The 12,327-nt window shown below is 59.9% G+C and overlaps 1 protein-coding gene across 1 annotated transcript; it reads left to right on the top strand.

The window, feature by feature from the left end:
- The first annotated feature begins 392 nt into the window (after positions 1-392).
- LOC119104804 (folliculin-interacting protein 2) lies at positions 393-9,753 on the top strand. Its single transcript, XM_037228524.1, has 5 exons — positions 393-558; positions 5,466-5,554; positions 6,025-6,142; positions 8,487-8,618; positions 9,208-9,753. Exons 1-5 carry the CDS (start codon positions 433-435, stop codon positions 9,304-9,306), a joined length of 564 nt encoding a protein of 187 aa, XP_037084419.1. The 5' UTR covers positions 393-432; the 3' UTR covers positions 9,307-9,753.
- The last annotated feature ends 2,574 nt before the right edge of the window (positions 9,754-12,327 follow it).

Raw genomic sequence — 12,327 nt, 5'->3', positions numbered from 1 at the left:
AGGCCGCGGCCCGCCGGACGGCTCCGGAGGCAGGTCAGTGGCAGGCCGCGGGCCGCGGGACGGCTCCGAAGCCAGGTCAGTAGCAGGCCGCGGACCGCCGGACGGCTCCGGAGACAGGTCAGTGGCAGGCCGCGGCCGCCAGGCGGCTCCGGAGACAGTGCCAGTGCCATGGCTCAGGAGATCACTGTGTGGGTTTCTGCTGTCCTGACGTGTGGTTATTAATCAGTCATAATGGCGAACGGTTGTGGTGGTACGGTCAACAGCTTTGCCTGTGTAGATTTATGCTGAAGTCCATACCGACACTGCGCGCTCTTGGTACGAACGGAACCATAAAATCGGAAATGCGTGCCATGTTGCCCTCTACGTTGTTCCGGTGTGGGGAACGACCCTGGTTACATGTCGAAAAGGTGATGTTATGATATCTTCCGCTAGATGTCGCTGCTGGAAACCGGCCGCGGCGGACCAGGCCGCCAGTACATGGCGCCGTGGGCGTCGCTGGGAGGTGGTGGCGCCACCTACGTGCCGGACATGCCGCTGTGGGGCTGCGACACGCGTGCGGTGAGCTCCGCCCGCCGCCGGACCTGGGCACACCAATCACGATGGTGCTGCCATCTCCCGACTGACCGACGCCCCACACCACTGTATCGGGCAGACCGGGCCACATTGCTGACGATGGTGCTGCCCTCTCTGGACTGGCCGGCGCCCCACACCACTGTATCGGGCTGACAGGGGCACCCGTCGCGCCGCCGCGGCGTCCTATCCAATAAGCGTCGCCGCTGGGTTTATTGGGCGCCGGCTCACAGAGATTCGTCTGGGAACGCCACTGAACGGGTTAGAGCCGAGGAGCCGCCGTGGGGACTGGCGGACCAGAGGCGCAGTCTGTGGGTCCCAGAGGGAGGGCCTACTCGGCTGGCCTTTAGCCGTAGTGATCAGCTGGCAACCAGCTAAGGGTGGGACTACCATTGCCGACTTAGTACTGCTTTCGGTAGGATATCGATGGATCCGTGTTACCATCTTCTAACATTTACGGACTGATGAGCGTCGCGGCAGTACTTGTGAATGCCAGTGAGGGTGAAGGATAAAGGTCTTCCAAACATAGATTGCGACATCCCCATTAAATACCCGACCCATGCGACATCTTTTAACGAGGAGTTTCCTCGTTGCGCTTAATTAATTCTGCACAGTTTAAGTGAGTTCTGGGGGGGGGGGGGGGGAAGGAAGACCCACAAGTGGCGTTTACATTATATACACGCCTAGGTTCGTAACGTTACGAGGTACTGCCGGAGACAAACGGATGAAGGAACGTTCGATGGTTCGGTAACATACCGATGGATTCCAGCGCTGGGGCTTCGGTGGGGTTGAAAAACAGTCGTTCGTAATCAGACTTTTACGACGGAGGAAAACAAAATTTAGAAGACATTTGACAGGTCCAATCCCTTCAAGTGATTGGGACCACACGGGCCAATTCCCTCAAGTGATTGGGACCACACGGGCCACCGCACACTCGGGGATTTCCAGCTTTCCCTTTTTGCAATTTTTTTCGTTAACTTGTTATTACTTGCGTTGTAATCTCACTTGCATAGGCAAATACAAAATCGTATTTTTAGTGGAAGCAGAAATCTTCAAAAAATGATCCAAACAAGTCGAATAGTTTTGCGTTAAGCAACGTTTTCGCCCGAAGATAGAACGGGGATCGATTGGTGCATAGTGTTTCAACTGCATGGTGCATCTTACGTCACGAGGCTGACCTGTAATAAGTCCACGTCTTGAAGCCCTCGTCTAGTATGTGTGGTTTGTGCAGCGGTTTTCCTGACACCGCTGGGAACAGCGTGCGACAGCGCTGTCGAAGCAGCACAGCCAATCACGTATTCACTGTTTATTTGTCAGGCAAATGGATTGTAGACCACTGGTCTCTATCACCCCTAAAGCGTTTACAATTTTTACGGCAATGGTCACTTGTGCCATTCTCTCTTGCCTTCCCCTCAATTTTTTGTTGTTGCAGTTATATGTTGACACCGTCCGCGAAAATAACGCAAAAGCGGCGCATGTGCTAATGTGAAGGTAATGTGAAGCTAATGTAAAGTGCTAATGTGAAGTCTTGCTTTGCCTCACGCGGTGTTGCCTCTTGATATTTTTTAGATACTTTCAGGGACGATTTTTGACCGTGACCGCGGATAACGCCTTTCGTTCAACAATATGTACCATGTATAATGTACAGAAACTCGCCTTGCAACTATGCGTTCACCATGTACACTGCACGAAGCTGCGGCGTGTTATGATAGACGACGCATGTTTGCAGTTGGGAAAATGGCAATTCTGCTTCAGTTAAAATGAAAAGGCTAGTCGCATGAACAACTGGCATTATCATCGACAGTGACATGCCAGGTCTACTTAGTAATACCGCATGGTGCCACAGTTTGAATAAGTTTGGAAAGAAATTGCTCGCGGAGGAATTTCTGTCCTATAGCGTACGTTGCGCTATCGGCAGGCATGAAATTGTCCCGAACTGCAAGAGCTAGGATTAATGTGCTGGGGCGTCATTTGTCACGCGCGAGGCTGCAGGCAGACCGGGCCTTCATGACACAAGATCAAATTAGGTGAGACGGCCCGGCCGGGCTCGGCCTTTACGCGCTCTGGAAGCTGATGTGTGTTGGAGCTGATGTATTTGTAACTACTCATTGAAAGTTGCGTTGGCAGCGAAAGAAAGTCCGGTGCTTTAGATGCTGTGCGGTGTGCGTTGTAAGCCATCGACATTGAAGCCATTTGATCACACTGGCTCTCCCGTCACTCGGAATATCACCACGATTTCATACCCCTTTTAATTAAAAAAATTACAATTTTTAATTCGTGAAAAACTGAAGAACTTAAGATCAAACCAGGCTAAGACCTTGATAGCATTACGTCACACTGGCACGGGACGAGAGAGATCGCGACAGAAAACGGACAGTGGTGCTGGCACAGGTGTGGGTTAATGCGTGCAGACGTCACGCGATGAAGAGTGGATAAAGAGGTGTAGCTGACGGCACGGAGGAGGTGAATGCGCCAGCCAGAACTCAGCTGACGGCACGGAGGAGACGAATGTGCCAGCCACAACTCAGCTGACGGCACGGAGGAGGTGAATGTGCCAGCTACAAGGTGTCGGGGCCCATCAGCATCGATGGTTGAAGGTATCTGGCCCCATCAGCTTCGATGGTTGAGGGTGTCTGGCCCCATCAGCATCGATGGTTGAAGGTATCTGGCCCCATCAGCATCGATGGTTGAAGGTGCCTGGCCCGATCAGCATAGTGTCTTCGACATCATCTCCACAATATCGGACAGCTCTCGAATCTGCTCTAACCTTGCTCGTCCCACGCCGCACGAGACGTCCTGCTGAAAGCCCTGAGATGCGTACGTGAATCTTGCATTGATGATGTGTGGGTCGGAGGACACTGAACCCCGAGCAGGCGCTTACGTCGGAGAGCTGAGGCCCAGAATAGAATGGAGATGTAAAAGTCCTTTGTTAAGTGATGGGACAGGCTTATGCTGGTTAGGGGTTGGTAACGGCTAGGCTTCAGGTCAGAATCCAGCTGTCATATCGGCCCAGACAAACGCTCAGCAGGTGCAGGCTCTGGGCGTCCCTGGAGCGTCGGCGGAGCGCCCTCGGAACGCCGTCTGCCCAGAGCGTCGACTGGTGACACCTCCGTCCTGGGGCGGTGAGGCGTCATCACCGTACGCCACGCTCGGGACGTCCCCTGTCCAGAGCACCAGCTGGTGACACCTCAGTCCCGGCGGTGGTAAGGCGTCATCACCATACGCCACGCTCGGGACATCCTCTGTACAGAGCGTCGACTGGTGACGCCTCGGCCCCGGCGGTAGTGAGGCGTCGTCACCACATGCCCCGCTCGGGACGTCCCTGTCCAGAGCGCTGATCGGTGACGCCTCGGCCCCGGCGGCAGTGAGGCGTCATCACCATACGCCACGCTCGGGACGTCCTCTGTACAGAGCGCCGACTGGTGACGCCTCGGCCCCGGCGGCGGCAGCGGCGGGCGTCATCACCGTACGCCTGCGCCCGTCTCGTCGCCGATGCTCCGCCGGCTGCGCGGCCGCTGATAACGGCTCGGGCCGAGCGATACGCCCAGCCGAGCGTGACGACGCTGAAACGGCGCCCAGGCGCGCCCGGCTTCGAAAACAGACTCCCAGTCTGGCGCCCTGGAGCCAGGTGTACTTGCCTGCTACCTAAGCGTCCTGGAACCAGGTGTACTTGCCTGCCATCTGAGCGTTCTAGCGTCAGGTGTAATGGCCTTTTGCCTGAGTGATTTGTGGTACGTGTTGAACGCGCACACCTAGCCCCAGGCTATATGATGTTCGCGTCGGAGGTCCGTCTGCTGACGTCATACTGCTGCTGAGTGCGTCAAACTTCTCGACGGTCGCCGCTCCAGACCTACTTTTCCCATCTAAATCTGTCCGGTCGTGGAGGGCATTGCGTTCGGGAACGCAGGCTGATGGGAATAGTAGCAACGTTCATACTTGAGAGGCTGAGAATTTTGTCACGTTATTAGCTGATTGGCGGTGCTTTAACGGCGATGACCGGTGGCTGATGACTGCGCCCAGCGCCTCCCGATGCTAATGGACAGGGCAGTGATGCCGGGATCTGACCCACCTTCCGATGCTAATGGACAGGGCAGTGATGCCGAGACCTGACCCACCTCCCGATGCTAATGGACAGGGCAGTGATGCCGGGATCCGACCCACCTTCCGATGCTAATGGACAGGGCAGTGACGCGGGGATCTGACCCACCTCCCGATGCTAATGGACAGGGCAGTGACGCCGGGGTCTGACCCACCTCCCGATGCTAATGGACAGGGCAGTGACGCCCGGATCTGACCCACCTCCCGATGCTTCTGGACATGACAGTGGACATGACAGTAAGCAAAACTCGGGGTGACCTGATCTGTCGGAGAAGGGGCAGGGACGGCGCCTGGCCGGGTGGAGCGTGACCTCGGCCCGATCCGTCGCCTGTCGCGGCCGGCAGGGCGTGTTAACCCCAGCAGCTGGAGGCGTGTCACACCACCTCGGTTCCTGTCACGTCACATGGTGCTTCACTGCGGCAGGCTTTACCGCATCGCGATCGCGGGGAAGACGTCGCGTGTGCGGAGCGGCGCTGGGTGTGTTTGGCGACTCGGCCTCGTGTTCGCTGACGCGTGGAATCCGCGCACCGTGCTCCCTAGCACCGGCGCTGGGTGTTCTCGCACTGACTGTAACACTGCCTTTGCTGGCACTCATCAACGTGACGTGTTCTCGGACAGCCGGTTTCGGTGATACGGACGCCGTCATCGTGTGCCATAGAACAAGCCTCCCGCGCAGCGTGCTTTCGGGTATTGGCACCCGTTTGTAAGTTTTTCGGTGCTGACATTCGCCCAGCTTGTTTTCTGTCTGATGCGGGCTCCCGTGTGTCCAGCCTCTGACACGGGCTCCGTGTTGCCAGGCATGGGAGTCGCGCCTGCGCCACGACCTGCAGGCGGCCACGTGCGCTGGCGAGGAGTGTACCTGCGTGCTGGCCGACACCGACGCCTGGTGAGTGTGACGTCACAGCCGGGGAGACGAGACCGTGACCTGCTGCCGCCCGATGGGACCGGGTGGGAGCTGGCGCTGACAGACGGGTCCGCGACCCGCTGCCTCCCGATGGGACCGGGTGGGGGCTGGCGCTGACAGACGGGTCCGCGACCCGCTGCCGCCCGGCGGGACCGAGTGGGAGCTGGCGCTGACAGACGGGTCCGTGACCCGCTGCCGCCCGGTGGGACCGAGTGGGAGCTGGCGCTGACAGACGGGTCCGCGACCTGCTGCCTTCCGATGGGACCGGGTGGGAGCTGGCGCTGACAGACGGGTCCGCGACCCGCTGCCTCCCGATGGGACCGGGTGGGAGCTGGCGCTGACGGACGGGTACGTGACCTGCTGCCGCCCGATGGGACCGGTCCCCGCTGCTTCCTGACGGACGGTGCACTCGCTGCGCTCCTGCCGTCACCCTGCCGTGCCGGCTGTTTCAGTTCTGTGGAGGTGCTGTCGTCGCACGCGTTCCTGGTGGACCGCGCGGGCGCCCGCGGTCTCAGCGTCGTCTTCTCGCCGCTCGTCTCCGCCCTGGTCGAGTCGGTCTGCCGGGTTCACGTGAGTCCCCTCCCCCTCCCCTCCCCTCCTAGCCCAGCCCAGACGCGGTCACAAGCTGCCTGCGGGTGCAACTGGAAAGCAGCTTGTGTGTACCCTCAGCGTCGTAAAAACTTATTTAGACCTTTTAAAGGGAGCATGCCTTTTTGTACTTTTCACTTCTTGTTATATCAAGTGTGTGCGATTTGATCAGTGATACCAGTTTCTGGAATTTCTTCTGAATAACTCGGGAGTTCGATTTGAAGTGGCCGCTTGTGGAGTAGAAATCTCATTGGATTCCGTCCCCACTTCGATGGAAGTAATGCATTTCATTTGCCTTGCTTTTTCCAACGTGTGCTCTTTAAGTTTTGCAAGACGCTAATTCGTCTAATTGTTTATGTAATAATTGCTACGAAGGCTTAAAACAATCTGCTTCGGCAATTAATTGTGCGAACATGAAGGTATTATCCGGCGAATTCAACGAAACGCTATACCATGGCTGTGATTTCTTTCCAATGGCGTTGAGCACAATGGCTCCTTTCAAGGCGCACTTTGGCTTTGGGAATGGGAGTATCACATGACCGTAATGGCTTGCTGGTTCAGACTTCAATCGATGCGTTTCTCGGTAGTAGGCGATTGCTGCCTGCCAGACCAATCACAAACGCTCTTTTTTCGCACCGGTGGAGGTGTCACGGCGGTTGTCATGACAACAGCGATTGCTGCAACTGCTAAGAAGAAGCGTATTGTTTTCGCAGAGCGTTGACAGCGCAATTTGGACTGGAAAATTATCAAAATCAATAGCCTTTTATGTCTTGATGGTGCTGCAGCGCTGTTGATAGATTAACGCAACGCTGTTATCAGACGTAACTGGTGCTGAGGCTTTATTAGGGTATATTTTTGAAGCATGCCCCAAAGATGGACACTCTTAACTCAAAAAATGTAAGACATTTCACTCCTGTAACCAGAATGTTAGGTAATAATGCCCTGGAAACCCTGCAGCATGGGGTAGTGTAACACCTTTATGAATATATCGGGCATACTTCCCCATATGATCTTGATTGCATAATTCACAGGTCGGTTCTGCCGCTCTTGTCGTGATTGGTTCGACACTTATATTCTGCTTTGCTGATGTGGACGTGAATGATACGACACGTATGTTCTGTGCTGATGATGGTACACCCGAATGGTACGACACGTATGTTCTGCTTTGCTGATGTGAACGTGAATGGTGCGACACTTATGTTCTGCTTTGCTGATGTAGACGTGAATGGCACGACACTTACGTTCTGCTTTGCTGATGTGGACGATTGGTACGCCACTTATGTTCCGCCTTGCTGATGTGGACGTGATTACACACACACGACACACGACACACACACACGACACTTATGTCCCGCTGCTGGCGGACGAACCGCGGCGCGAGCTTTCCGTCGCTCCGTTCACCGCGTACAGCGCTCCCAGCTCGCCACTCTGCCTAATCTCACCCTGCTCGCGTTCGCGATGTGTCCACATCTCGACGAAGAAAGCACGGATTTATTAGAGTGTCACTGCGCAGAATGCACGGTGGGAGCGAGCGAATGCTGATACTGAACAGCAGAAAGCTAGAGACCGTAGAGCGGAGTGAAGCGGAAAGCGGCCGCTTTGTTGGTGGAAAAGCGCGACACATGGTCTGATCACACTTGGAATCTTACTTGCTCTTTGCTCTCTTCATAATCAGTGTATCCGTCGCTGTGGGAATCAGCGGACATCCGTACGTACCTCCGCATCAGCTGACGCGGTGTCCGTGCAGCTTCTACTCCGCCATGCCAGAGGCGAGCCCGTCTCCGACCCTGGGGCCGGCCGATCCTCCGGTCCCGCCGTGTGTCGACCCGTGTCATGTGCCGGTGGGCTGGTGATCTTGATGGACGGCTGGGTCCCGCCGTGTGTCGACCCGTGTCATGTGCCGGTGGTATGATGACCCCGGTGGTCGGCTGGGTCCCGCCGTATGTCGACCTGTGTCATGTGCCGGTGGTATGATGGACCCCGGTGGTCGGCTGGGTCCCGCCGTATGTCGACCTGTGTCATGTGCCGGTGGTATGATGACCCCGGTGGTCGGCTGGGTCCCGCCGTGTGTCGACCCGTGTCATGTGCCGGTGGTATGATGACCCCGGTGGTCGGCTGGGTCCCGCCGTGTGTCGACCTGTGTCATGTGCCGGGGGGCTGGTGACCCTGGTGGACGCGCGGCACCGTTGAGCCCACCGCTGACCGCGCCGGCTGACCCGTCGCCGCAACGGCTGTCGTGTCGTCACCTGCCCGTCGGGCCCCGAACTCGCCGCCCCTCTGTACCGGCCGCCGCCGCCCTGACCGGCGCCGCCCGTCTGGTGCGCAGGAGACGGGCGCGCCGGCCCCGCTGGTGCTGCACCACCTGGAGAGTCAGCTGGCGCTGGTGACGTCGCGCGCCGCCGAGCTGGCCCAGTTCCTGATCACCAGCAGTCTGACCACGCTGCGGGAGGTGACGGAGGTGAGACGCGTGTCCCCGGCCGGCTTCGTACCGTGCCCGGCTTTGCGGTCATGCCTCTCACACGCACGCCTGCCGCGTTTGTGTGACTGGCTGGTTGGCAGATCATGTATCGCGGCGGCGTTGTGTAATGTGGCGAAGCGATTTATTCTGGCCTACGTAGACTGGGTGTATGTTTCGGCTGCGTCGGGGTCGGCTCCCGCCTGGTGTCGCTTGTGTCCAGGGGTACAGCCTGGTCTGCCGGCTGTTTCATAAGTCGGCTCCCGCCTTGTCTGCCAGCTGTTTTCATGGGTCCGGCTCCCTGCCCGGTGTCGGCTAGTGTCCAGGGGTATTGCTCCCCGCCTGGTGTCGCTGTATCAATCGTCTGGCTTCCCCTCCTGGTGCGGCTTGTGTCAGAGGGGTCTGGCTCCCCGACTGGTGTCGGCTGTATCAATCGTCTGGCTCCCCGCCTGGTGTCGGCTGTGTCAGGGTCTTGGCTCCCCGCCTGGTGTCGGGCTGTATCAATCGTCCTGGCTCCCCGCCTATGTCGGCTGGTTTCGGGTCCGGCTCCCGTCCCATCTCTCGTCCTCACCGCTGCCCCTCCGCGCCGCAGGTGCTGGACGTGGACTCAAACGACGTGCCGCTGCTGCTGTCGGCCGCCTCCGTGCTGTGCCCCGAGGTCACCAGCAAGTACGGCCTCTCCATCCGGTGACGGTGTGCCTCGGCCGCCCGTCTAACGCGATGGGGCAGTGACGGCCAGGCGCGTCTGCCACAGTGGCCTATCTGCCGTCCAGTCGCATTGTCCTCGGCGTCTGTGCGCCGGTGGACTGCCATACCCGCGCATCCGCTGCTGCCTCTGCGGCCCGCTGGCGCTGCGCGGGTTGACTGTCAGAGTCGTGTATCTGCAGCCGCTGGCGGGTGACACTCACCGGCTGACCGCCGTAGTCTTCCGTCTGCCGCTGCTGCCCGGTGTCGCTTCCAGCCAACACGGCCCGGTGCGCCAGCCGCCTGGTGTTGTCGGGCGTGTGTGTACAGGCGCCGGTGCACGGCGAGAGCTGTGCCTGCCCGCTGGCCGCAGCGGTGTCTCCCCGCTGGCGGGAGCGATGCCTCCCCGCCAGCCAGAGCGGTGCCTCCCCGCCAGCCGGAGCAGCGCCTCCCCACCGGCCGCAGCGTGCTTCCCTGTTGGTTGGAGCGGTGCCTCCCCGTCAGCCGGAGCAGCGCCTCCCACCGGCTGGGGCGGTGCCTCTCCGCTGGCCGGAACGGTGCCTCCCCGCCGGCCGGAACGGTGCCTCCCCCCTCCCGGAGCGATGCCTCCCCGCCGGCCGGAACGGTGCCTCCCCGCCGGCCGGAGCGGTGCCTCCTCACCGGTCGGGGTGGTGTGTCCCCACCGGCCGGAGCGGTACCTCCCCGCCAGCCGGAGCACCTCCCCACCGGCTGGGGCGGTGCCTCTCCGCTGGCCGGAACGGTGCCTCCCCGCCGGCCGGAACGGTGCCTCCCCGCCGGCCGGAACGGTGCCTCCCCGCCTCCCGGAGCGATGCCTCCCCGCCGGCCGGAACGGTGCCTCCCCGCCGGCCGGAGCGGTGCCTCCTCACCGGTCGGGTGGTGTGTCCCCACCGGCCGGAGCGGTACCTCCCCGCCAGCCGGAGCAGAGCCTCCCCACCGGCTGGGGCGGTGCCTCCTCGCTGGCCGGAGCGGTGCCTCCCCGTCGGCGGGAGCGGTGCCTCCCCGCCTCCCGGAGCGATGCCTCCCCGCCGGCCGGAGCGGTGCCTACCGCCCAAACCACTGGAGAGGCGCCTGAACCACCGCCTCCGGGTCCGTGTTCGGCGCCGCCCGTCTGGCGCCGGCACGCGGTAGCCGAGCTCCGCGGAGCTCCGCGGAGCTCCGAACACCGCAGCGTCAGCGGTGCTCCTCAGCCGAGCACACCAGCGGCGGCCGGGAGTCGGCGCCCGGTCCCATCCGCAGCCCACTCTCGGCGCGGCGTCACTGGCGTCGCACCGGCTCACTAGTCTATCTGATGCGGCGAGCGGCAAGCGCCGGCTGACGTCAGACCGGCAGGATAGTGTGTCTTACACGGCCGGCCACCATGGCTCGTCAGCGGACGGGTGTATCTGGCGCACACCCGACTGCCTGAGGCGATAACGCCGCCGCTACCGTGCTGCGTGTGGCGTGGCCGTATCCAGCATAATCCGCGCCCCATGTCGCTAGCCTGCTGCCAAATGCCCGAATTGGTGGCGATGTATCGGTGGCGAATGGATAAGCCACATCGGCCGCTGCTGTCCCTCTCCCGAGCCGCTGTCGGGCTCGGACCGGCAAGCAGAGACGGCTCCAGACGCGCCCCAGCTCACCGCTCGGCCGTCGCAGGACGGTGCTGTAGCCCGCTGTCTGCGTTGGGGCTGTCTGGTGGAGTGCGTTGGCGACTAAAGTCCTTTCGCCGGTGGTTACGTGATAACCGGTCTGAGGGAGTGGGAGGGAGAGGGGCGGCAGGGTAAGTCACCAGCGTCAGTTATACGTTTGTGAGTTTGTGTATTTATATTGGGTTCTTCCAGGTGATGCATTGAAATACATATGTGATCATGACATGCTTGTTTATTCTATGATGAGCGGATCATAGCTCATCTGGAGGACGTGGTCATGAGCAAGTCTTTCGTTTCGCAAATGTTTTGTCATTCAGCGATAACTCGGCAACCGTAACCCCTCACGCCGCTTGAGGTGTTGAGTGGAACTCTGATTTGGGCGAATTACGTGAAACCGCGCGCTCTCTTTGTATGAACTGGTCTTAGATTGTGTGCCATTTCGCGTCTCGAGGACCCATTGAAAGTCGAAGCACCTTATCAAGTTCGGCACTGCCTTTTGGGAGCTGCCGAGTTTACTCAAGAGATGGATCGCTTTAGTGTGTGTGGTGCGTCTAATGAGCAGAGTTCGTCCGACGGGCGTGCTTTTGCCGCGCTCTCCGTCTCGTCCGCCTCTGCCTTCCTGCCTGTTTGCCCGCGCTCTCTGCTCGTCTGTCTCTGCATCGGCTTCTCTGCCTGTTTGCCGCGCTCTCTGCTCGTCTGCCTCTGCCTCTGCCTCTCTGCCTGTTTGCCGCGCTCTCTGCCCGTCTGTCTCTGCCTCTGCTTCTCTGCCTTTTTGCCATGCTCTCTGCTCGTCTGTCTCTGCCTCTGCCTCTTTGCCTGTCTGCCGCGCTTTCTGTCTCGTCTGCCTCTGCCTCTCTGCCTGTTTGCCGCGCTCTGTGCTCGTCTGTCTCTGCCTCTGCCTCTCTGCCTTTTTGCCGCGCTCTCTGTCTCGTCTGCCTCTGCCTCTGCCTCTCGGCCTGTTTGCCGCGCTCTCTGCCTCGTCTGCCTCTGTCTCTCTGTCTCGTCTGCCTCTGTCTCTGCCTCGTCTGCCTCCGCCTCTCTGCCTTGTCTGCATCTGCCTCTCTGCCTCGTCTGCCTCTGCCTCTGTCTGCCTCAGAGGCTGCCTCTGTCTCTTTGCCTGTTTGCCGCGTTCTCATCCTCCTACCGAACTTCGGCTGCGGCCGCACGTGATGAAGTGAGAGAGGGTGGGGAGGGGTAGGCGATGCTGGACCACACGTCTGCTTGGCCTGGCGCGGCCGATCAGCCCGGTCCACCAGTAGCGGCCAGGGCTGAGTGGAACGGCCGGCGTGTCGGATAGCAGCTGCAGCGTGATGCGGTGATGCGGCGGCGCGCGGTTAGATTACGCGTGTGTATTGCAAACCAGGCGTGCATATGCACAT

This window comes from Pollicipes pollicipes, unplaced genomic scaffold (assembly GCF_011947565.3).
Source record: "Pollicipes pollicipes isolate AB1234 unplaced genomic scaffold, Ppol_2.1 Scaffold_6052;HRSCAF=7182_pilon_pilon_pilon, whole genome shotgun sequence".
NCBI classification, from domain to species: domain Eukaryota; kingdom Metazoa; phylum Arthropoda; class Thecostraca; order Pollicipedomorpha; family Pollicipedidae; genus Pollicipes; species Pollicipes pollicipes.
The sequence above is the reverse complement of the archived record's forward strand: the minus strand, read 5'-3'. Positions and strand labels throughout refer to the sequence as shown.